Source organism: Mustela putorius, unplaced genomic scaffold (genome assembly GCF_011764305.1).
Source record: "Mustela putorius furo isolate JIRA1106 unplaced genomic scaffold, ASM1176430v1.1 tig00004043_pilon_pilon_pilon, whole genome shotgun sequence".
NCBI lineage: Eukaryota > Metazoa > Chordata > Mammalia > Carnivora > Mustelidae > Mustela > Mustela putorius.
The window spans coordinates 68,311-94,592 of record NW_025422178.1 but is presented as its reverse complement, the minus strand read 5'-3'; the positions used below and the strand labels follow the sequence as shown (position 1 = coordinate 94,592).

General features: G+C 44.0%; 1 protein-coding gene across 1 annotated transcript; it reads right to left on the bottom strand.

Annotated features, from left to right (window-relative positions):
* Window positions 1-12,545: 12,545 nt before the first annotated feature.
* Window positions 12,546-24,280, bottom strand: ZP2 (zona pellucida glycoprotein 2). Its single transcript, XM_004780136.2, has 18 exons — window positions 24,219-24,280; window positions 24,041-24,129; window positions 22,792-22,875; window positions 22,309-22,403; window positions 20,565-20,717; window positions 19,753-19,791; window positions 19,216-19,374; window positions 18,372-18,468; window positions 18,097-18,278; window positions 17,012-17,138; window positions 16,180-16,367; window positions 16,005-16,096; window positions 15,779-15,903; window positions 15,426-15,615; window positions 14,674-14,809; window positions 14,506-14,602; window positions 13,811-13,894; window positions 12,546-12,691 (listed from the first exon to the last, which is right to left on the bottom strand). Exons 1-18 carry the CDS (start codon window positions 24,278-24,280, stop codon window positions 12,546-12,548), a joined length of 2,145 nt encoding a protein of 714 aa, XP_004780193.2.
* Between the last annotated feature and the right edge of the window lie 2,002 nt (window positions 24,281-26,282).

Genomic DNA, 26,282 nt, shown 5'->3' with positions numbered 1-26,282 from the left:
TCTTTTCTTCATGCAATTGTCTGCTCACATCTGTCTACTGCCATCTACCCATCTGGGTAGTAATGAGAAATGAAAAGGTCCCTGGCCTCCAGAAGTTTGCTTTCTAACACAAGAGTTGCTTAACAAGTGTATTAACTATAGCTGTATAACAGTTTCCCACAAACTATAGACTTTAAAGAATATATGCTATCTCACATTTTCAGTGTGTCAGTAGTCCTGGCTCAGCCAGGTCCTTTGCAAAACTTCCCAGCACAGTGTTGCCAGGGCTGGGTTCTCATCTGAGGCTCAACTGGGGAAGGATCCACATCCAAGCCCACATGGTCATTGGCGGCATCCCGTTCTTTGCAGGCTATATGGGACATCACACATGGCAGCTTGCATCTTTGCAGCCACCAAGAGAGAGATTCTCTTAGCAAGGCAGGCATTACATTCTTATGTAGCATAAGCACATATGTGTTATCACATGTATCTTGTCACTTTCACCATATTCCATGGGTTAGAAGCAATTGCGGGTCCCAACCACATTCGAGAGGGGAATCACACAAAGGCACGTGTACCAGAGGTCAGGATCATGGACCCGACTCTAGGGGCTACCTGCTACAACCAGTAAACAAAATAGTAGATTGTGATAAGCATATCAGGAGAAAGTAAAAGGGTGACATAGAACCAGGGGAGGCCGCTTTCATCAGAGCAAGCAAGGATTTCTTCTCTGAACCAAAGGATGAGAAGTTACAGCCATGCCAAGAGTTGGGGGTAGGTGTTCCCAGCACAGGGCACAGGGATGCAAAGGCCCAAAGACTGGGAAAGAAATGATATCAGTGTGGCTGGACCTGGTGAGCAAAGGGTAGATGAAAGAGAGACAGAAGCCCATCATTCAGGGCCCCTTAGAGTAAGAAATTTACTCCAAAGAGCAAAGGGAAGATGATGCACTTTTTTGTTTTTTTTTAAGATTTTATTTATTTATTTGACAGACAGATCACAAGTAGGCAGAGAGAGGCAGGCAAAGAGAGAGGAGGAAGCAGGCTCCCCGCCGAGCAGAGAGCCCGATGCAGGACTTGATCCCAGGACACTGGGATCATGACCCGAGCCGAAGGCAGAGGCTTTAACCCACTGAGCCACCCAGGCGCCCCGGGAAGATGATGCACTTTAAAGGGACATAATCAGACTTGGATTTTTAAAGATAACTCCATGGCCAATGGATCAGGAGATGAAGGCCAGTTAGGTCTGCAGAAGATGGTTATGGCGCCACGCGAGGATGGAGGTATGAAGACCTTCCTCATTTGGAGAGCCAGCAGCAGTTGGTGATTGGTTGCCTGTGGGTGATGAAGGAAAGTGGAACATGGGATGGCACCTAAATTTTTAAACGTGAGCCAAAAGGTAGATGGGGATGCTATTTTCTGAGATGGGGCTGGGTGAATATTCAAGATCTCCTTTGTTCATATGAAGTCAGGTAGGCCTTTTTTTAACACTACTAGGGTGTGTGAAGTAGACAGTTGGTTTAGAGTGTAAGTCTGGGCAGGGGATCTAAGATTTGGAAGTGTTTTCAGTGCCGAGAGATTTACACAGCCATCTTATGGAATGCTGTCCCAGAAGTGGCCAAAAGATCTTTTTAAAACATATTTCTGATCCCATAAACATCCTTGCTTCAAACTCTGCAAACTGCAAGGTGCTTTCCCTTTCCCACTGTACTTAGGTAAGACCCATCACAAACTGCCTCTACTGGCTTCTCATTTTTTATATCTCATCAGCTTCTGGATTTTAGAGGTGAAACTAAGGTTTAGAGCAGAACTGACTAATTCTGCCAGAAAACGTGGCATCTAAATCATGGCTTTGCAATTCAGGCTCTCCATCACATTGGCTAGAACTCGAAGGCCTTTTCTGATCAAACAAAGTAAAATAATGTACAAAACCCAGCAGAACGCCTGCCCCAGAATAGGGCCATAAAGCACAGTTGTCAAAACGCACAGTGCACCATCATTTAAAACTGACTGGAACAGAAATGTGTGAAAGGCTTATTGTCAGCCAGGCTTGAAGGAATTTTAGGACTCCCCGATTATTCAAAAGGTGCCTGCCTTTTAGACATAGTTCAATGTGTGGCTCATTTGGAAAGGTAATTTATCCTTACAGCATGAAAACTATGATTTTATACAGCCAGAATGTTAATTTATCAGTTAGTTTGTCCAGGTGTCTGTTTTTTTGTTTGCTTTGTTTTGTTTTATTTTGTTTTTTTGTTTGTTTGTTTAAGATTTTATTTATTTGACAGAGAGTACAAGCAGGGGGAGCAGCAGAGAGAGGGAGAGGCAGACTCCCGCTGAGCAGAGAGCGCGATGTGATGCGGGGCTTGATCCCAGGACCCTGAGATCAGGACCTGAGCTGAAGGCGATGCCCAACGACTGAGCCACCCAGGCACCCCCAGGTGTCTGTTTTTGCCATGTGTTGGGTGCTATCTTAAACCCTGTACAAATCAATACACATTTTCGGTCAGTCCTCACTACTACCCATCTTAGAGATAAAAATGCTGACAGATTGAGCGGTTAAGTTGTCAAGGGCCCATGGAAACAAGTGGGATGCAAGCCCAGTTTGCCTGACTGCAAAACCCACCCTTGTACTCAGCATGTGGTTCAATGTCAACTCCTCCACCTGCCTTTGAGGCCTTATGAGATTTGGACCCGTGCCCTAATATATGCTGTCTCTGACAGTATCCATAACCTTTGCCGCTGTGTCAGATGACTCCAGGTTTCGCTGGTTTCATTAAATACAATGGGAATGGTTGGCTTCCCTAGAGTTGTCCCCAAAGAGGTACCATTTCAACTAGCACTGTGTGTGGCTTCTGTTGTCTGTTCTGCATAGACCAGAGGATTCAGGGTTGTCTGACTGGCTCATTCGGTGGAGCATGTGACTCTGGGTTTTGGGCTTGTGAGTTTGAGCCCCACATTGGTGTAGAGATTACCCAAAATAAATAAATAAATAAAATTAAAAAAAAAAAACCAACCCAAAACAAACAGGAGATTCAGCCCAGAAGTTGCAACACTCTGGCAAAGGCATGATCGGGTGTGAGTTGTCACAAGGTTGAGTACTTTCATGTAGGTTTTGCTGTGCTTCCTTGAGTGGGAGAGAAAAAGTGGAGCTAGAGAGAGGGGGTAGAATTTGAAAATAATCTGCTTTCCTACCTATGCCATGGTACCACCCAAAACATGTGCATGCATGCATATACTTATGGTGAGTGATCCAATAGGTGTGCACACACACACACACACACACACACACATCTGGAGTGATTGGTGAGAGTTGTGACAATTATGAATTAATGAAGTGCTCTCTTTGCCTTCCTGGGGGAAAGGTGTGGGGATTACATACAAATCTGGTGGGCCTCTTGGGTGTGTCGTTATGGTGGATAGTATCCATCATGTGTGGCCGAAAAGTTGAAAACCAGTGATGCCGGAGCATCCCTTGTCCAAACCTCCCACCTCAAAAGATTTCCACCTTCCACAGTCCAGCTCCAGGTTCATACCTCTGTGAAGTCATGTCTTGCTCTGTGCACCCTCTTTATACGTCCAGCCCTCGTGGAACAGGCCTGTTGAGCAAGTGACAGCCTCTCTGTGCATTGACTTCCTCCGTCTGTAAAGAGAACGCATCCGACTGGAGTCTGGGAAACTGAGGCAAGGGGTCTCTAGATCATGAAAGTGCTACAACACCATCAAAAAATTATACCCCTGCTCAACTGACGTGTCTCTCATTTGCTGCTATTCTCTTGCATTTACTTTTCCTCCCGCCCTCCCTACCTGCCCCATCTCCACCAGTGCCCTGGGCATGGAAACAAGGCCTGCATATTCACTTTGGATAGCCTAGAACCTTACACATAGAAACCCCTGGACAACATTTTCCATTGACTAGAAAATTCGGAGAGGTGCGAATCTAGAGCCTGTGTATCCCAGGACATTTGGCAGCGTGTGGAGGCATTTTTGATTCTCATGACTGTGTGTGTTTGGGAGAGGGGCTGCTCCTGGCATCCTCCTGACATGCTCCTGGTGGCGGATGAGGCCAGGGATGCTGTTAACCGTCCTACAATGCACATGACAGCCCCTTACAGAAAGAATTATTTGGGCACAGATGTCAGTGCTGAGGTTGAGAAATCCTGATGGAGACAAGAATTAAGAACATCAGGCTTCACGATAGCAGAGCTCATCTGGGATGAGGCTGGAATCGGCCAGGCCTGTACTAGATCTGCCAGTTATAGTAATGGCATCAGGAAAACACCTTGACATTTGTCAAAAATGGTAACATTTTTGACCTTTCACAACAGTTTTGCAAGTTCCGTCTGTTCCATCTTCCTGCCATACTCCTCACCCAGCAGAAGACGAAATTGGGCCAACAGGTAATAATTTGCCAAATGTCTCAGAGCTGGCTAGTGATTGTGCCACAAGAACAGCATCATTGGCTGCCAGCTCAGGCTTGGTTTTCTCCCCTCTCCCTGCTTTTCTGTTAAAGCAGAATGGCAAGGATGAGACATAGGGAAGGTGGGCTACTTGGCAGCTGGGAATTGGAGAGCCGTCTAGGTTGGAGAGGACACTAGGTGTCGTTTGGCTTCCCATGACTTGAGAGGAGACTCAAGGCCCCATACACTGCGCTAGGAGACCTTATGCCCCTACTTAGGTGCTGGAGCTTCAATTCCCATCTGAAACCCTTAAAAACAAACAAACAAACAGAAAACCAGCAGGTGGAAAGGGAACAGAGAGGTTTCCTAAAGTCGGTGCTTACTTGTTGAGCCAGAAGAGGGAGCTCACATCTAGCAATCTGAAGCTGGCTCTGCCCCGAACAGCCCTGATTGCTGAAAGGGACTTTGCACTTGTGCATCTTAGATGTTAATATGCATCTGTACAAGGGGTCCTGCTAAAAGGCAGGTCCTAAGTCTGTAGGTCTGAGTTTCTTCCAGCTCCCAGGGAAAGCCTTCCACAGACCACACCTTGGGTAGCAAGGCCATAGAAACCCTCTTCAGTCCTCCTTCTAAAGATGGCACACCTGGGGGGAGCCTCGGTGGCTCAATAGGTTAAAGCCTCTGCCTTCGGCTCAGGTCATGATTCCAGAGTTCTGGGATGGAGCCTCGCATCATCTGGCTCTCTGCTCAGTGGGGAGCCTGCTTCCTCCTCTCTCTCTGCCTGCCTCTCTGCCTGCTTGTAATCTCCATCTGTCAAATAAATAAAGTCTAAAAAAAAATTCTTTAAAGATGGCACACCTGAAGCCAGAGAGGAGCCATGACTCTACCTGCAGCCACTGTAAGTCTGCAGCACCTGGGCTGGGACCCATGCCTTGCATCTGGGGCTTGCTTCACAGCATCTTCCCTGCTCCTCTGACCCTAACAGAATGAAGTGGGGAGGATCCATCTCCAGGTATGGAAGCAAAGAAACCATATTATATGCTTTGAATTCTTTTTTTTTTTTTAAGATTTTATTTATTTATTTGACAGAGATCACAAGTAGGCAGAGAGGCAGGAAGGGAAGCAGGCTCCCACTGAGCAGAGAGTCCGATGTGGCACTCGATCCCAGGACCCTGAGATCATGACCTGAGCCGAAGGCAGAGGCTTTAACCCACTGAGCCACCCAGGTGTCCCTCTGCTTTGAATTCTTAACCTCAAAAATATACTGCCAGTTACTTTCCCAGCAGAAGAGGTGTTTATTTGGGAATCAACGAGAATCGCAATCTGAGGCAAACAAGCTGCGGCAAAACTGTAGGCAAGTCCAGGGAATAAAGGAGAGTCACACCTATTCCTTCATTCATTCATTCTTTCATTTGAGAGAGAGCATGAGAGCACACGAGTGGGAGGAGCAGAGGGAGAGAGAGAATCTCAAGCGAACTCCACCCTGATCAGCGGAGCCTGATGTAGGGCTTGATCTCATCACCCTGAGATCATGACCTGAGTCAAACCCAAGAATCAGACAACTAACCGACTGCACCACCCAGGTGCCCCAAGGCTCACTTCTATAAGGAGAGAAGGGGTGAATTGGGAATGCTGTTATGAACTGAAAGTCCATTAGAGAAAACTGGGAGTCAAAAGTATAGTGGCTTCTCATTGGCTGTTGCCTAGAGGCTGTCGGTGGGGAATGAGGAAATCAGCTCTTCCTCCGGCTGGAGTAGAAGAGTGTTATCTATGTTCACAGTCAAATCAGTCTCTTCCTGTTGGGTCTGCAGTTGATTCAGAGTATTAGGGTGTGGGAACTCCCCCTGCCAAAACATCCAGGTTCCATTTAGTGGGGTTTCCCTTTACTAATTTTCACAGAATCAAGCTTCTTTGTACTATATTTTTGGTGAAATCACTTCCCTCCCATAAGGACCTCTGGGAATCCAAAGATGAACAGAATAAGACTCTGGTTCTCTTGCGCCTTGGGGGAGCCAAAGCAAAGTAAATTTGTTAACAGAAGGTGTTCTTATTTGTGGTTTATATAAATTTGGTTATTAATCTGAAGGAAACCTTACATGTAACTTGGTGTGTTCTTATAGATGCAAACTATAGCCATAGCTAATTTCCTAAAAGTAATGCTGTTTTAATCCTGAATCATTTTGAATGCTTTTATCTGCAAGAAACAAACTACATCCCTTAAAAAAAGGGAATCCTTAGCATCTCACTAAACATGAAAGATTGTTAAAGAACAAAATTTCAATTGAGTAAACTTGAAGATCTAATTGGTTTTATGAATGGAGTCATGAATCCCACCTAGCTTGTAGAGGGGAGCTCTGAGAAGTTGTAGAAAATGGAAGGTTTCTATAGGAAGGAGGGTGGAGCAAAGACGTTATTAGCTAAAGAAAAGATTGCTTTAGGCAAGGTCACTTACCCTTAGGTGGAAGGGCTGCTAGTCTTACACAGATGACCTCATCTTCCTTTGGGGAATGGAGGGCCCATGTGACAATTACCTCATTAGTGCTGACTAGAAAAGTCCTGACTGACCAGTTAAGACTTCATTTCTGGGGAAGGTTAAAACTGTAATTAGATTAGGTATTAAGCTCCCTTTGAGGTCCTGTGGTTTTCTTCTTAACAAGATGCAAGTGATTGCAGGGTTGATTGAGGAAACACAACAAAGTGATCAGGAATCTAGATTTTCCATGTTTTTAGTCTACCATTCTCAGTGTCATTAGGCTGTTTCCTCACGGTCACAAGATGGCTGCCATAACTCAAAGACTTACAATGTCACACCACCACATCCATAGACAGGAAGAAAAGGGGCTAGCTTTACATACTTTTTTTTCTTTTTAAAACAAGGAAGAAAAAGACAGATGCCTCCCTTGCAATATCCCTTTAAATCTCATTGAACAGAAACATATGCCTCCTGGTAGCTGATCTGCAAGGGAAGTGAAAGTTCATCTTGATTATTAAGCACCATCAGAGTGTGTCACCTAGGGATACATTATGCCATTCCAGAACAGTCAAAGTTCTCTTATTAGGGAAGAAGGGGACAGGGAAAAAAATGAGGATTCTGGGACCCAATTCTATGTGTATGGGGGTTACCCCACCAAGCAATTCTCTGGTGCCATTTGGGTGTCCTACAATTCAACTCACTTCTCACTACCTACCTAGAGATAGCATCAGATACCACAGGTTAAGGGCTCAGTCCTACAAGACTGTCCCTGCCTACCGTACTCCACTTCCGATGCCAGTCACAAGTCCAGGTACCTGTGGTCCTCATGATCTGGCTACAGGTGGGAGGTTCTGATGACACCCTGTTGGGTTTGATTGATTTGCTAGAGTGTCCCACAGAACTCAGAAAAACAGTGCATTTACTAGATTACTGGTTTATTATTAAAGGATGTAACTCAGGAACAGCCAGATGGAAGAGAAGCATAGGGATGGAGAAAGGACAAGGAACTTCCATGTCCTCTCTGAAAACACCATTCTCCCCAAATCTCCACATGTTCTCCAACTTGGAAGCTCTCTGAACCCTCTGCTTTGGGGTTTTAATGGAAGCTTCATTATATAGGCATGATCAACTGGCCGAGTCCCAGAAATCAAGGGGGTGAGACTGAAAGTTTCTACCCTTTGTTCAAGATTGGTTTCCCTGGCAACCAGCCCCCTTGTCTAAGTTATTAAGGGGCTTTCCCAAAGTCATCTATTAATGTAAGAAAAGGCTCCTTAATTACTCTCAACACTTAAGAAGTTCCAAGTGTTTTAGGAGCTCTATGCTACAGGGGGACAAAGACCAAATAAATATTTCTTACTATAAATCACAATATCACAGGAAGAGAAAGTGGGAAGGAAACCTTTTCAGATTAAGCAGCCTACGCCAACTATTAGCCGCAGTTCACTCATGAGTTTATTCACAAAGCAAAGTTCCTTGGGTGTTGTGTGATCAAAGGTCAGGGTCAAGGAGAGGTTAGGCAGAATTCTAACCTCTGTCAGGGAAATCTACTCTCAAGAGAGGAAGTGGTACTTAGGCTACCCAAGAGCCCAGCCTACACACACTGGAGTCCGTTGACTCATCAGGGGGAAGCTGCTATGACCAAGACTATGGATATGCCAGGCACTGTACGTTCTACCTTCTGCTGATCCCCTGTCCTCCAGCAGTGAGGTAGCTTCCTACTCCATGCACCACCACCTTCAAGCCAGAAGCAATGTTACCCCATGGATTTTCTACTTATTGGCACAGTAGTGACAATTACCTGTAGAAGGTAATTCTAATTCTGGTAACTCAGTGGGTTACAACTTCAATTCCCATCTCAGGATGGACTCGTGTTCTCAGCAACTCTTCAATTCCACCAGGATATACTATGGTTTAGAAATGAAGCTGATTGCAACTTGAATCTGCCAAGCCCTTGAAACAATAAACTGCTCCCATGTTAGTCCCCGTGTAGGAGCAACAGTGTGAGTTTGTAATACGTTGTCTATGACAAAGTTTGCTGGCTTCTGCCTTAGTCTAACACAGCAATTCTTACCCAGAGGTGTATGTCAGAATCACTGGAGGAGCTTGTATTAGTTTCTTCTTTCTGCTGTAACAAATTATCACAAGGTCAGTGGCTTAAAAATAACCAATTTATTCTGGAGGTCAGAGGTTTGAAATCAGTTTCACTGGGCTAAATTCCAGGTGCCAGTGAGGCTGGTCCCTTCTAGAGGCTCTAGAGGAGAGTCCTTTTCCTGAACTCCTTTAGTTCGGTGTCCATCTGTGGTCCTCTGCTGGTAGCCCCTCCCTTGTCATCATGGTGCATCACTCCAGTCCCTGCCTCCATCATCACATTACCTTTCCCTTCCTGTCGCCAGATCTCACCCTGTCTCCCTCTTATAGGGATCCCTGTGATTGCAGTTAGGTCCCACCTGGGTGATCCAGAGAATTTCCCCATGCAGGATCCTTAAATTAATCATGTACATAAAGTCCCTTTTTCCCATGGAAGGGAACATTCACAGGTTTCTGAGATTAGGACATAGATATTTGGGGGCTATTATATGGCTTCAGAGCCCAAACATGCTTAGACTCCTCTCTTTAAAGGTTCTAGTTTAGTAGGTAGGGTCAGGACATGTATATTTTTCGAAATATGTGCCTGATTAAGAATCTCTCACCTAGCACATAGCTTTATCCAACCCTCAGTTGCTTATACTTTTCCCCTGAGGTTTTATTTAGATGGCTGCAGTGCTGACTGGGCAGCTCAGACACTAAGACTTTGACAACTGACTATCTCATTGAACCCTCACGTGCTTTCAGAGTAGGTTTTGTTTTTAAGACTTTGTGTAATCTCTACACTCAACACGGGGCTCAGACCAACAACCCCAAGATCAAGAGTCACATGTCCTACTGACTGAGCCATCTGTGTGCCCCCAAAATAAGTTTTTTGTTTTGTTTTTATCAAAATAGGTTTTATTCTCATTTTAAAGATGTGGAAATAGGCTCAGAGATTGTTCCACCTGCCTAAGGTCACATAGCAAGAGAGACATATATCCAGAACCCAAACACAACTCTTATTCTAGAACTTGACAAATTTCATGAAACTGCCTGAGTCAGCAGATCAGGGCAGGGAAGGAAAGTTCAACATGACAGGGGCCTTCCCAAGGCATGTAGATCCATTCCCAGCTCCTGTAACCTTTGCTGTTCAAACTGTTGGGTCGAGTGTTAGAATCCACACACCCCTCATCTACCTCCTGGGACCTGTTACAACTATGGCTCATCCCTACTGCATAAGCAAGATTGCAAACATGAGTTTGGTGAGGGAGCAGTCTCTCGGGATTTGAGCTCCCTCTCTCCCCACAGCACAAGGCTGCCTCTCCCACGTACAGTTGGAGGATGTGAACCTTTGGAAGTTGAGAGCATAACTTGAGTCAGTCACTTATTGTACTTGTTCCTGGCTTCCATGGCAACAAGTGTTCATCCCAGCAGTTGCTCCACAGTTGGCTTAGCTTTTCTCCCAAGTTCTGTCCCAGCATTTGTGGCAAACATCAGAACCAAGCCCTGCTGTGGGGACAGGCTGGAGGCCAGGTCACCGTGATCCTGACTTGTGACCATACACAAACAGACCAACCTGGAGAAGAGAGGCTCCAGCTCCTTCATCAAGATCATATATCTTGGATAAGCTACTCTAGGGACTATGTTGCTCTTCTGTAAACTGTGTGCATTTCCAGCAAAGTGATGGCTTTAGGGACTCATTAGAGTTTGTATTTATTACCTATTGCTGTTGTAACAAATTCATATAAACTTAGCATCTTGAAATACAGGTTATTTCACAACTCTGGAATTCAGAAGTCCAAAACGGGGCAGTGGAACTGTGTTCCTTGAGGCTCTAGTGGAGACCCATTTCCTTGCCATCCCTAGCTAATATTGGCTCCCCACATTCCATGGCTTGTGACCCCCATCACTCTGATTTCTGCTTCCATCGGGACATCTTCTGACTCTGATCCTTCTGCCCTTTTTATAAGGACCCTTGTGATTGGGTCTTATTGGATAATATCCCCGTGTCAGGACTCTCGGGCACATCTGCAAGGTCCATTTGGAACCAAGTAAAGAGAATATTCAGATTCTGGGGAATAAGAAGTGGACCTGTTGGGGTGGTCATTATTTAGCCTATCATTGGGGATCAGGAAGCCCCTTAAGTGGCCAAATTTAAATGCCATTTTAAAAAGTACAACATACACGGGTTTTCTGGCTCTAATGTGGAACACTGTGCCTGGTCAGTCACAGAAAAGCTTGACTCCAAGACCATTTATCATTATCAAATTAAGGCTTTATTCCCTTCTAAAGCAATATCCCAAGAATGGCTTTGATGACTAACTTGAACTTTTGACTCCTAGAACTCTAGAAAGACCAGAGCTTTCACACAATGTGAATAGTTTCCTTCCCCACACCATAAGCTGAATTCTACTGTATAAATGTAGTCAAATAATTTAGAATGAAAAGGTGTATTGGGAGAGGAGGCAGAATGCATATCAAAGAGCTGCAGTATAGGTCGCCTGGGAGGCTCAGTGGGTTGGGCCTCTGCCTTTGGCTCCAGTCATGAGCTCAGGCTCAGCGGGGAGCCTGCAACCCCCCCCCCCTCTACTTGTGATCTCTGTCAAATAAATAAAATCTTTAAAAAAAAAGAGCTACAGTATATTTAACATTCTTCAAATTTTAAAAAGCGATACTATGACTACTCCGAAAAAAGTTCCCAACACACTGAAGACTTTGTTTTTACCTCCTAGCCCCATACAGATATTTTAAAGCTTTTTGAGATTTTTTTCCTAGCCAAAGCTCTTATACAATCTATGTTTTTTCTAGTTGAAGGATACAAGCGAGTTCATTTCTGTATTACTTTGAACATAGTCTGTTAAGAGCTACAATGGCAAGCAAACACTAGTCCTTTTGATGTAATTGCGATGTAGAAGCTGGGGGACCCTGAGCGGGAAAAGACACAGAAGGAAGAATAATCGCATGTCGGCAGTGGGAAAGCCACTCTCCAGGCTCAGCTAAGGGGCTGTTGCCCAGCTGTGGAGTCTTAACGAGAGTAGGAATGTTGTAACTGCACCTAAGAAAACCAGAACCTTTATTCATTTCCATTCCCCTAGGGAGATTGCTGGTCTCGAATTGCATGATGAATTGAGGGAACAATGTAACTGAAAACCTTGAAGTTCTCAGGCAAAGTTTCTTTCAAAGAGTAATTTGAGTTAGGAAATATGGAAGCAGAACGCTAGATTAATTCCTTGGGAACACCTCCTTACCCTGCCCTTCTAGGGAAGGGAAATCGTGCCCCCTGACTAAGGCTGAGCTTTCATCTCCACATCTTGCATATGTGAATGGAGAAGTGAAAGATGAGTCGCCTGAAGGCAGCCCCAGAGGGGGGCTGGAGCGAAGACCTGCTGCTGGTTCAGTTTTCCAGCTCAGCCAGTTTGGGGAGTGGAGGTCAGAGAAAGCTGAATGACAGGAAACAATTAAGTCCTGAATTTCCTTATTCTTATCTACACAGCCAAAGCCCATTAGGATGGTGGAGAGGTTCTACATGACCTCTACCGAGTGTGACCCCGAGAAGCCATCCTTGAACTCCATGTAAGGTTAATGAGGTAAGAGCAAGCAGCTTGCTTCGACCACTTTATTTGAAAATCCTTAGTGATTTAACATCATGATTCTTTTCTTGCGGAGGTAGCTAATGAGACCTAGAGTTGCCAGCAGACCTGCTAAGGCAGCCACAACCACCATAGTCTTAAAAGCAACATATCCGGCAGCCTTGGGCTGTTTCGAGTCCACAGCATCTGGAAAGGAAGGAGACATTCAAGTCTTAAGATCATTAAAAATCAAAAGGCCTAAGTTAAAGTCTGAGGCTGCCCAGCAAAGTGATATGAAGCCTCACAGGGCTCATTTGGGAAGCTCATAACAAGGTATACAGTCTTACTCCTGGAGCCAACCTCCACCTCTCGCTGCTCTGCTCCCACAGCTGTTCCCACCTCCTCCTCGCTTCTTTTCCTTCTACAATCAGATGAACTGACACCCGAAAAGAACCTTACTGTTTCAGCCTTCTTAACATTATGGCACTAATAGAAATGATCCCGAGTGCATGGTTTCTTGCAGGTTGTTAGGGATTTAAGGCCACTTACTTTCAAATTATGGGTCTCTAATTAAGACCAGCTGGGATCAAGATAGGAGATATTAACAAGAACACAACCTAGTACAGAATGAAGTTTGGCAGGAGTAAGTCACATGCCTTCCGATTGAATAGTTCACTTCTAGAAAGATATCCCAGGGGTGCCTGAGTGTTTCAGTCAGTTAAGTGTCTGACTCTTGCTTTTGGCTCAGGTTGTGATCTCAGGGTCTTGAGTTAGAGCTCCCAGGATGGGATCTGGGCTCAACCGAAATCTGCTTGACATTCTCTCCCCCTCTCCCTGCCCCTTCAGTTTGTGTTCTAAAATAAATCTTAAAAAAAAAAAAAAAAAAAAAAAAAAGCTATCCTGGATTTGTGTAGTCGGCAAAGATTTAAGAGGAGGATTCTACTGGAGCATTAGTGACAAAATTGGAAATAACCTGGACACCCATGAATAAAGACTGTGGTTAAGACAGAGCCGTGTGGATGGAATCCTATATAGCTGTTAGCAGTGAGGTAGTTCTCTGTGCAGATTAAATGCTTCAAAACAAATAAAAAAAATTTACAGCAAGTAGGTAGAATATGTGATAATGTTGTTTTCACTTGCATTAGAAGATTTTTTTTAAGGGGGGTTTTTGGAAGAGTACACAAGAAACTTAGAGTTATGGCTAGGAAGAGAGACTCATTCTTTTATTATTTAGGATTGCCATAGGCATGTATTATTTGTGCATGGTTAAATTTAACAAAGCCAAGAACTTGAGTCCAGGAAGTGCCCTAGGCTTTAAATCCATACCTCTGAGTGAAGAGCCATTTGACAATAGGAGGATGGGTCCTGGGAGACTTACTATCATTTTCTCTTCTTCAGTGGTACCTGTGGCTGGGGACAGAGATTGGAGTTAGTATCTGACCTTGGGAGTAGTGACCCAGAGAGAGGTGTGTCGATGAACTTAGACAACATCTCTGCTGAGTTCCCTGCTCTATGTAGGGTTTTGCCTCTCCTACCTTTGTAGGAGGGCATATACTTTACTGTAAAAACAGAATAAACTCTCCAGAAATATCCCCAGGAAGATTAAGTTCCCAGTCTACCCAGACTTTGCAAGAATAACTTTGCAGAGTCACCTGTGCAGAAGATCAGGCTCCAGTCCATGTGCAAAACCAGACTTGCTTATAGTCTGATCCAGAACTTGCCATCTCAGCCTTATCCTATGGGCAGGGAGGCAGTCCTCCCTGAGGTTTCTTGGAACAAGAAACCTGAGAACACTTCTTAGAAGATAAAGAGTCCCAATAAAGCCCCCCCACTTTTTTTTTTTTTCATTTTATATGACTTGTACACTTATTGGTACCCACTAGCAGCCCAAGATCAAGAGTTGTAGGCTCTACTGACTGAGGCAGTCAGACTCTCCACAGCCCTCATTCTTAAGGTTTCCAGTTCTGAGAAGATAAGGCTTGCTTTGAGGGCTCATGGTAACGAAGACTTGAAGTTTTTACCTCGCCTGTGTCTGAATGACACAGGGCAAGTCACAGAACACAGAGGGGAGTCTGGAGAGAGTTGATTGCAGATTAACGCGCTGCAGTGGAAGTAGACCTGGAGATAGAAGAGTCGAGTGGAACTGATGCACTCACATTCAGTCTGTCCCAGGGGACTTAACTGCTTACCAGGCTAGAGAGCACTTGGGCCTCGGATACAAAGGCAAAGGTCTTCACATCGAACCTCTGATAGTGATTAGGATAGGTCACAGATGAACCAACTGGATGGAAGGTAGTTCTGTGGTTGTCTAGACTGTATTCACAGCTGGGAGGCACATACCAGGGCAGAACATCAGCAATGTTATTCCCTACCCCCCCACCCCAAGTTTGACTCAACAATTGCCCAAATTCAGCCACTTGTATTCTAACACCTTGTGAACTGTTCTACCTTCTACCTGTGCCTTTTATTTAATATACTTTCTGATGTGGTCTACCCAACAATATCCAGTCATGAGTTGTACATATTAGTTCTATTTTTCTAACATAGTAATACTATTTAAGTACTGATTAGTTTGCTAGGTAAGCCTATCAGGAGTCTCAAGTTTTATATGTAGTTTTTATATTGGCTTAATTCTTCCTACTAATCTGAGTGCCTAGTATGTCCCAGGCAGTTAGACTGGTTACTAATGAACACAGACAAAGATCAGGGCCTTTGTGACCGTGCTCTTCTGAACCCAGGAGGGTTTTATTTCCTCTTCACTGTCACTTTTTTTTTTTTTTTAAGATTTTTTTTTTTTAAAGTAATCTCTACCCCCAACATGGGGCCCAAACTCATAACCCAGAGATCAAGAGTCTCATGCTTTATTGACTGAGCCAGGTAGGCACCCTTTCGCTGGTAATTTTTCATTAACGGAGCTACCTTATGGGTGGAGAATACCTACCCATCCATGATAATATTCCACTGGGGAAGTGAGGCTGGGTCCACAGTGGGTGTTGCCCAGCAGTCATCTAAGACCAGCTTGATATTGGGGTCAGCCCTATTAAGGACTCTTAGTTCCAGGTAAATTGGTTGACGGAGGTATCTCACCACAGGGTACTCCTTGTCCCCATAAGGTCGAAGGTAAGATTGGTCTGAAATGGAATAGGAACATCTTCACTACGCAAGTTGTTGATGGTTGCAGTATGAGCTAAAGCTCATTACTATTCCATTAGTCTGGCAGCATCAGAAAGCTCAGGTTGGGGCAGAGTTCTCTGAAAGTATTTAAGCAGGGTGTCTTAGGTTATGATGGCTCACCTGAGTAGGTTTGTATGCTCAAGGCAACTGGACCTGGCCTCACAGAGGCCACTGGAGGAGGAAGGCTTTGGACATCAGTGTTTATTAGCAGGTCATCTCTGCTGTAATGGCACCTCACAGTCATTCTGTAATGAATGTGGGGAGGGGCCAAGTGGTAAGAAGAATTTTAGGTTAGAAGACTGCTTTAACCTAACGTGGAGCTTAAGAAGTAGCAATTTCATCACACCTGAATTCACTATCTCTGGAAATTGTGCGTGGAGGGAGATCCACCCAGAGAGCATGTATTTCATTTTCGTAGATGACTTTGTCGTCCTTGAACTTAAAATTAGAGGAAGGTTAGAAGTGGGTGACCAGTGATCTTATAGTCCAGTCTTAACACCTCGAAGTCTGCTGGTACTCACCTTATGTCTTGTTCCACATCTGCTCAGGGGGATATGAAACACTGTCAGCCCTTGAGATGGAACCTTGAAGGTAGGTTGGCAGGTTGAGTCCCCCACCCTGAGGGTATCCAAGTTTAGAGCTGGTTTTGTTTGGTGGCTGTAGACCTTGACATCCATAAACCCATCCTGGTTGCACAGGTCACCTGTAACTAGATGGTGTTAAGAGTTTAAAGAAACATGTCTGCCATATTAATGGTCCTCTACCAACCTTCAAGTCCAGATGAAGAGAACTGTGAGAAAACTCTGAGGGGCTAAAGGGAGTTGAGGGTCAGATTATGGCTTCAAGTGCAATGTCTTGTGTCATTATGTATCTTCTTTCAAGTCTCGCAAATCCTGAGTGGTTTGAGGAAAGGAATAGGTGGGGGGTGGTTAGTTGATGCAGGAACTAGTTTTTCCCATTGGCCTGATGTGATATGGTAAATAAGTAAGCACAGAGAGAGCCAATACTGAACAAAACCACCTATTCCACATCCTTACGCAATTTGTAGGCATTTGGGTGATGTCCTTTAAACTTTAGTAGTCCTTCTGACTACAGGTTGGAATCAATCTTATTTAGATAATGGGCTCAGGCTCCTAATGCAGAATATATCCTGGCTACTTAAACATGGATCCATTATAGTGCGATCTACCCGTATATATATTTTGGAGATACTGTCTTCTTAGGGCTCTGTTCATGGCAGCTACACTGAGGTTTCTGATCTGATGAGTTTCCTCACAATGTAAGCAATACAGAGTCTGAAACGCTGTACGTTTTCCCCTATACACAAGAGCTGAGGGAGAAGAGATTTCTTACCTACAGAAACCGGTGACTCACAGCCACACTCAGGATAAACTACCATTGATACAGTCTCACGTTTGAAGGTGAAGGTCAGCTTGAGTGAAGCTAAGTAGAACTGATGGGGTAGGCATTTTTCAGAGGACTGAAAGGAGACAAGAATGTCGATGAGCAGCTGCAGCCATGTGGGCCCAGCAAAGCCCACAGTGAGGCAGGAAGGAAGTACACTGAATACCTGTAGGGCACCCTCCAGAATTAATCGGGTTTCCCTTTAAACCAGAACAAGAGAGAGCCTATCACTTCTCCAGATCAGGATGCTTTCCTAGGCAGGAAATTTATTGCTTTAAACTCATGCCCTGAAATACCCAGCTCTGCATGCTCTTTGTATTAGATACTGAAGCCTGAATTAACAGATCAGATTCCAAAGAGCTGAGTACTCTGCTAAGCCAGGTCTGAGTAAAAAGGACTCTGCAAATGTTGTCAGATGTTACTGCAAACCACCCCTTACTCCGACATAAGATTACTCTCTGCTCTCCCTGGCAACTGCATCTGTTAAGAATGGCCTCAGTAAGAACAATTGAGGACAGTTTTGTTTGGATCAAGCTGCCCTATTAAAAATAGGTTATAAGAGGGTCATCATTAGCAACTTAAAAGCAGTGCAATGAATGGAGGGGGGAAAAAAAAAACCACACACAAGAAAACTTCCATTGCAGTGGCTCAAAGAGGCTTGGTGTTTGAGAGTGAATTTTAGTTATTTAAAAATTCACTTAGGCAAAGTGATCAAATGAGGCCTTCCAGAATTTGAATCCATTATATGGATAATTAAGAATTTATGGTCAGGGTCCCTGGTGGCTCAGTGGGTTAAGCCTCTGCCTTGGGCTCAGGTCATGATCTCAGGGTCCTGGGATCAAGCCCCACGTTAGGCTCTCTGCTCAGCAGGGAGCCTACTCCTCCCACCCCCACCCTCTCTCTGCCTGCCTCTCTGCCTACTTGTGATCTTTGTCAAATAAATAAAATCTTAAAAAAAAAAAAAAAGAATTTATGGTCAAGCCGTCAACTGTGCTTCCAGCTAGGCTTCCATAAAGTTCATGCTTGGAACATACTTTGATTTTGAGTAGGGTTTTGCTGAAGTGCAATCTCAAGCCCTTGGATTCTTCCTTATGGATCCCATGGTCATGCAGCTGGCTTAGAGCAAAGCTCCTGTTTTCAAAGCTCACAGAGGTCAACTTCCAAGGAAACTCCGGTATGGTGACCGTCACATGTGTGGCATTACAGTTCACGGGATCTAGAAGGAATGGCCGATACGATGTCCGTGATCAGCTTTAAGGCCCCGGAACAGTGTCTCCCACAACGGAGATGCCCTTTCCTAGGGCCTTACCTGATATACAAAGCACTCGTGTTGTTAAGATGAGCTTCTGCCCAGTAGATTCTTGTATCAACTTCAGAGGTGCAGTGTAGAGGTGCCTGTTACCTTGCTGAGTGTGAGGTTTGGGGTAGAAACAGTTTTAAAGACATCTGTTTACTTGAATATCTAACCAATGCTGGAAGAATTGTCAGAGCAAACATATGCTTAAGTATTAACACTATTTTGGTCCGAGTAGAATTTAAGCATTCTGCCTAGGGACTGTTCGTCAGGTGTTCTAGTTTTAAAATCTTGTATTTCGTAACGTCTGGCAAGTTAGTGTTGTCTACTGATAGGACCTATAGGCGATTGCTAGGAGATGTGAGCAAAAGCTGATTTTATGGTAACAGCATTCAGAGAAAGTGTTTGTAGGACTCCACCCACACATTTATAATCAATGACTAACAGGGCTGTTCTTGTTAAGATGGCGGACGTGTAAGTGCTTTCTTAGGTGCCAAGACCTGTTCCAAGTACTTTGGCACATTAACTCATTAACTTCATGTCTTGGTCACTGGCCCCCCAAAGCACCAATTCCTACAGTAGAACCGTATTATAGGAAAATGATAAAACAGAACACCTTAATTCATAGAAGAATTTAGTACCACCTCCTATCACATTATAGAATCAGTATTCATCTATTGGAAGAACAATCTGTTCTATTCATCTTTGCATCTTTAGTTTTCAGTGCAGGGCTTAGCACATTAAGATACCTGTTAAATCAGTTGTATTCTCAGTTCATATGAACACATGGTTGAGAGGACATTTGGACTTAGAAATACTGGTCTGTGCTTGGGTGGTGGTACAGGAGATTCACACCTACCACATAGTCAGTCACTCCGATGGCATTGAATGGCATTTGGATGCTCAGCTTTTGTTTCTCGTCGAAGAAGATACTATATCCTCGGGTCACAGCCTCCTGCAAAGTCAGAGTTTGGACTTTTGCACCGTCACCAATCTCCATGATCCATCTCGGCAGAGTCTTGGAATCATAAAGACACAAGTTTCATTTAGAGGGCTGGTGCTCATCTTAACCCCGAGACTATTTGTCTATTTAATGTTTTATTTCATTTTTTATTTTTTAAGGTTTTACTTGTCAGAGAGAGAGAGAGAGAACAAGTGTGCACATAAGCAGCAGGAACTGCAGGCAGAGAGAGAAGCAGGCTCCCAGCTGAGCAAGGAGCCCAATGCGGGACTCGATCCCAGGACCTGCGATCATGATCTGAGTGGAAGGCTGACACTTAATTGACTGAGCCATCCAGGCATCCTATACTTAGTATTTTAAAATCAGGATTCAAGTTCGGTTACTTTCACTATATAAGTAAAGTTACTTAGGTAATTTAAAAAGTTACTTCCATACCGAATTTTCAGCCATGTCTGGAATAACATTGAAGGTAAACTGAGAAAAAAAAAAAAAAAGAAACCATGATGTGAGGTCTTGATTTAGAGGAGCAAGTTTCTGAAATCCCACTACCTGACAGCATGTGCAAGATGCCCAGAGCAACTGCTATGCAGTTCTTACACTAAGAGGCCTGATAGTGGGCATAGTAAGAAAACGCACAGGCCCACTTGTGAAAACTACCCTGAGCTTCTGATTGGAAGATCTAAGCTCCCTTCCAGTTCTAAGTTAAGACAGTGGATTCTTAGGTGCACATTTTTTTACCTTCATGCATAGGAATCAATAATTAGGTCAAACCACGCAGTTCTATCATTGTTCTAACAAAACATCAATGTATTTTAGTTGTCCATTAACAATATTTGTTAGGTTAGACTATAAACGTCCTAAATAGGTGATTGGAATATTGTGCTTTATAACTATATACTATCATCTGGCAAAGAACCTGGGACATGATAGCTATTCCATTTGCTGAATGATTATTATTAACATGACTGCAGCTACCAATGGAATCTTTTCTACTACCAGGTATGATGTTCTGAGGACTGTATATACCCTCTCAATTCTTATCACCAGCCTTTGAGATATTATTGCCCCCTCTTTTGGACCTGGAATCAAAGGTTCAGTGTGGTTAAGAAATCAATCCAAAGCCACCCAACAAGTTAGTAGTTGAATACAGAATGGTAAGCCTGACCCTGTTCCTAACCCCAGCTCTGTGTAGACCAGCACATTTTCCCTGCAGTCGCCATGAGAAGCAGTCACCCTGCTTCACTCACAGACACGGAATCCTTTGTGCAGATAGTGGATCCGGCATGCTCCTGGGTTTCTTCTGCTTGTGCAACTGGACATCTGATGTGATATATGAAAGTCGTAGATGGTAAAGCAGTAGTGTTGTCCAGGAGACCGATGGCAATCAGGTGCTGGCCATGCTGTGTGTAAATGGCACAATAAGAAGAGTAAGTGTTGGGACCTCCGTGGGAAAGCCAAATCCATGATACCATTGGACCCAGCTGAGTAGTCCAACTCTTGAGGTTACCAATATCACAGGTTCTGGAAGGTACCTCATTGCTCTATCAACAGACTCTACAACTAGCCCTTTTAGATATCCCAGGAAGACGCTGGTCTTGGCAGCAAATAGCTCCTTGAGCTTCAGGGATTGGAGTTCTATTTTTGAATTCTTGACATTTACCTTTGTCTGAATATCATGGTTCTGGCTAATTTGGAGTCTCTACCCAAGTCATTCTCACATGTATTGAGCACCTACATAGCAGTCATTGCTCCGGGTGCTGGACAGAGCCAACTTTGGTATTTCCCCTGGTTTAGGAAAGTCATAGTTTCAAGTAAGGGAGAGCCACCCTTTTTCTATAAAATATCAGTAAATATTTTAGGCATCTTAGGCCACATATGATTTCTAGCATGTACTTTAAGTCCTTAAAAACCTAACCATTCTTAGCTCAAGGACCATTACACACATGCACACGTGCATACCATGAGCTAAATGTGCCCATCCCCAGGTTTTAGTTTGCAAACCCTTGATCTACAGGAAATCAACCCTAAGCTCCCAAGTTGCTAAGGGCTATTTCAGAAAGGGAAAAATTACTGAAGATCCTCACCGTGTAATTAGATGAAGTGGTCAGTTAAATATGCAGATTTCTACCGTGTATCTCAGACCTAAGTCATCAACTAAAGGAACTAAAGGAACTAAGTCTATACTTTCCCAATTCCCCAAGGGAGTCTTTGCATACAAGCTGGAGAACTGCTTGACGGGTTTCTTTTACTGCTCCCAATAACCCTGATTAGGCAATACTGTTGCTTGGCAATGGAGAAAACCCTATTGCTCAGCTGCTGTTTTCCTTCCTACACCTGTTTTTATAGCATAGCAGTTCTGTTTGCCAGCACCAAAATAGCCTTCCCTTTCCCATGGAGGTTACAGATCAAAATAGCTCCTTTTGAGCGTTTGTTCTATCTTGTTGCTGTGCCAGGTTCTTCATCTGCATCTTATCATTCATCTTTAGATACCCTTTGAAGAGGGTGCCAAGCAAAGAAAGATTAGCTCACTTGCTAGAGATCACAACTAGATAGTGGCAAAGCCAGGACTCACACCAAGGCTCCAACTTCAGGATTTCTCTACCTCAGCGTTATTGGCATTTCAGGCCTGAAATCCCTGTCAGAGGGGGCCCCCTGGGCAAATGTGGGCTATTGAGCTGCAACCTCAACTTGTACAGACAGCCCCCCCCCACTCTAGTTGTGGCAGCCAATAAGGTCTTCAAAACGTTTCCAAACACTACCAAATATTCCCTGGGCAGACAAAACAGAAAGCAAAAACAAAACAATACAAAACAAAAAACCAAAACAAAACAAAAAAACCAACCAACCAATGTCCCAATGCTTAGGGACATTAAACAACCCTGGTTGAGAATAAAAGCTGTACTCTCAAGCCTATACCCTTAATTAGTAGGGTTACTAGTAGTAACCACTAGGTTACTCTTTCCCAAATCACTCTTCAAAGCTATTACTTACCACTCTCTTGGTACAGGTCTCATATGGGACATTCAGGGTGAGCTTTTCTGAGTCCAGGATGGAAATGCAGTTCCATGATTTAAAACTAATGGGATCTACAGAAGCCAGAGCAAAGAGCCAAAAAGTACATTTCAGTGGCAAAGTAAACCAGAGCTATATAGCCAGTCCTGCCAATCCATTTCTAAGTGATTTCAAACCACTTCACGTTTTATTGTCCCATCTGGTGATAGGACCCAAGCTTTGAGAGATGCTGTGATTTGCAACTAAAGAATTCCCAGGGGATTCTGAGAGAAGACACATTTCTGAGGAAAGACAAGGTCTTCCACTCTTGGTGGTATCATGCAAATCGGAGACCCCTAGGGCATCGTGGTAATTGGATGCCAGTTGCTCCCGAGCGTGTATTCTGTTCACCTGAAAAATGGGGCTAGCCTTGAGCCCAGGCCTTCCTACTAAGACCAAGGTAAGAATATCCACATGACCTACCCACCACAGATGCATGCCATTTTTCGGCGCCCAGATTGCTTGGAAATTCCAATACCATTCTGTTTTCATTGCAAATGACAGTACCTGAAGAGAAAAGGAAGCAACTGGAGTATATCTGAGCTGTAGGAGACAGGATTCCTCCAGAAGGATATGGAGGACCTCTTCTCCAATAGGTATCAAGGAAGGGTACCATTTTTGAGAGGCAAAGCTTGACCCCCCCACCCTCAAGGAGCTCACAGATTGGTGAAAAGATGTACTTACTGTGCAAGATACTAACTATAAGAAAGATATCAAATGCCTGGGACTTTCTGAAGTTCTAGCTTAGGTTTAACCACGCATACAGAGACTGGTCTAGAACCTTGACAGCAGAGCTGATGGAGGTGGGGATGGTAGGTCTGTGAAGAACTGGAGAAGAAATGTTCTGTCTAAACACTTTTGAACTTGCAGTTTAAAAAAACCAAAAAACCCCACAAAAAACCCTATATGGAGCACCTGGCTGGCTCGGTTGGAAGAGCATGTGGGACTCTTGATCTTGGGGTGGGAAGTTCGAGCCCCACATTGAGTGTAGAGATTACTTAAGTAAACTTCAAATGAAATGCCCCATGTAATCCAAAGGACACTTCTTAAAGGCTAAATTCTACTTATAATCTGCTACTTTATATCCTCTCACTCAGGTGAAAGTTTGAAAAGCTCTTATGAGTGGAACAACTTCAGTTTTGTCTGTTATGCTGATGCTTTCCTTAAGTACGAGTTTGGGTTTGAAAATGACTACTCCTGAAGATGGGGGCTTAATATTGTGTTTCACTGTTCTTTAGATAGATACCATAAATCTTGAGGTAATGAGGGAGTAGAAAGTAGTATGGGTGTTTTTGTTTTGTTTTGTTATTTGACAGAGAGATCACAAGTAGGCAGAGAGGCAGGCAGAGAGAGGAGGGGAAGCAAGCTCCCCACTGAGCAGAGAGCCCGATGTGGGGCTTGATCCCAGGACCCTGAGATCATGACCTGAGTTGAAAGCAGTGGCTTGACCCACTGAGCCACCCAGGCGCCCCAGTAGTATGGGTGTTTTGCAAGATCTTTTGTTTAGCTAGTATAGCAAGCCATAGGAGAGCAATGGAAAAATCTTCTGACTTGATCAATGTAAGAAAGGGGTGAGTCGAGATTGTCTGAGCCGTATTCAGGTTCCCTAGCTATCTAGTTGCAACCTGTTTTAGAGATGCTAAGAGCATTTCCCCTCACCCAACAGGCATACCTGGGAAGACAGGATCTCCCAACTGAAAAGCACCTGTTGAGTTCACTGAAGTCACAAGGATGAAGAATAAAGAAAGTGACCTGTAGGTGCTAAAAGGGGATTGGAGAGGGTTACGGAGGAATGAATTCCAACAGATAAGGCCATTGTGTCCCCTCTCTCTACTGTCAGGATTACTCACCTCCAATCTGCTCTAAACCAGCTTGAGGGGCTCCCACATGCTCCCTTCTGTCTGCACGCCATGACCAAATGTATCATCAAATCAGCCAGGTAGGTGGGTGGGCGCCTCCTTTTTTTTTTTTTTTTATAGCAGAAAATAGGATGTGACCCTGCCCTCTCCCATTGGAGACACCTGAGTCCTCTCCAGCCCTCTGAGCTGAGAGGGAGGGATTTGGAACAGGAGAGGCTTTCTGGAAGGCCCGAAGGAAGCATCATTCTGCCCTTTCTGAGACTTGAATTTCCGTTATTCTACCAGGTGCTCTGCAGGCTGCCATGAAACCAGAGCTCCCTGAAATTGGCTCCAAGTGAATGAATTGGTGTTTTTCTCCATAACACTGGGCAAAATTAGTTTCTTTGGGCAAAATATTTACAACTCCAATGTGGAGTGAAAGAAGGAGGTGGGTTTTATTGAGGAATGAATATCTCTTGTTCATACCACCTTTCCTTTAAGTAACCCCCCTAGTCTCCTGGCTATTGGAGACATTACCCTGGTAACTAACCTTTACAGAAAATGGATGATCTAAAGGGGCGCCTGGGTGGCTCAGTGGGTTAAGCCTCTGACTTTGGCTCAGGTCATGATCTCGGGGTCCTGGGATCGAGGCCCACCTCAGGCTCTCTGCTCAGTGGGGAGCCTGTTTCCACCCTCCCCATCGCCTCCCTCTCTGACTACTTGTGATCTCTATCTGTCAAATAAATAAATAAAATCTTAAAAAAAAAAGAAAATGGATAATATATTATTTACCCCAAGTATAAAAGTTAAAACCTACTGCAAAAAAATGTAGGCAATTATAGAAGGCTATAGAGAAAAGGAAATAGTTACCTGTAATCTTGTCACTGCTGAGATTTAGGTATGTAACTTTATGGACTTTTTATACAAACACCACACACACTTAAAACCAACAACTTGGGATCAAAGTTTAAGTTATGTTTCATAACCAGCTTTTACTATTTTACATGTGGTGGACATTTTATTTATCAAACATAAAGATTGCCATTACCATTTTTAAGGATGCATCATGTTCAATGTCTAGATAAATCAGTGTTTAACTGTTTCTAATGACGGACATTAAAAAGCTTCCAATTTTCCAGTTCATTCAGGATGAATTCCTGGAGGTAGAAATTCTGGGTCAAAAAGAGTAGTGATCTAAATAAGAGTGTCATATTGTACCAGTGGGGAGTTTACACATGGGGAAGAGGAGGCAAAGCAACTTGTCCCAGCCTGTTGACAACTGAGTGTCAGAGCCATGTTGAGAACTCAGATTTTCTAAGGTCCAATTGACATATCTTTTCAGCATCTCTCACTGCAATTTGAGAACCTAGATGTCTGCAACCCTTGTTCTATTAATAGGTGATTAATGTTCAAATTCTGTGCAAGTTGCAGGGTCACATTTGCAATTATTGATTTATGTGTTGTCTTTGTGGTATAACTTTAGGAGTAATCTCCACTCCCCATTACAGGTGTCTGAAATGCAATTGTAGGTTAGAGTAGTATTTCCCCAACCTCCTTGATCAAAACATCACATGCATCTCTCATTAACAGCACAGATTCCTGGGTCTCACCCAAAAGCTGTGGAATCAGGCTTCAGGGAAGCGTCCAGAGCGGATGGATGTATTGTTTAACAAGCACTCCAGGTGAGTCTTAAGATCAAGGAAATTTGGCAAATACCTGGAGGGAGGGAGGCAAGACAATGAGTGATTGCTAGCAGTTAACTTCTTCATGGGAATTAACCCATTCTGTTATAAGGAATTGGGGGGCCAGAGCAAAAGCCAAGATAAGCAAGTTTCTGGGAGTAGACGTGGTGAAAGAATTTGGATTCCGAGCAGAGGCACAATAGCAACAGTTAATCCTTTCCTCTGAAGTGTATTTTCTGAAAAGTGACACCTGTTCTGCAAATGTGAAGGTATTCTACCATGATGGTTAAGACTATGATGGGAAGGCAGTAGAGTGTGGAGGGATGATTCTGAGAAACCTGGTCAGAAGGTGGGCAGAGAGCCAGTAGGCGAATGTGTTGCTCTACCTTCTGAG

What these genes read in the sequence shown, in the direction of transcription:
- ZP2 (XM_004780136.2), bottom strand. Translation starts at nt 24,280, where the DNA reads ATGGCGTGCAGACAGAAGGGAGCATGTGGGAGCCCCTCAAGCTGGTTT. An exon ending in CAGACATGGCTGAAAATTCG is followed by an intron (nt 19,375 to 19,752) that starts GTATGGAAGTAA and finishes TATGATTCCAAG; the next exon opens with ACTCTGCCGAGATGGATCAT. An exon ending in TCCAGAGATAGTGAATTCAG is followed by an intron (nt 15,904 to 16,004) that starts GTGTGATGAAAT and finishes CATTCATTACAG; the next exon opens with AATGACTGTGAGGTGCCATT.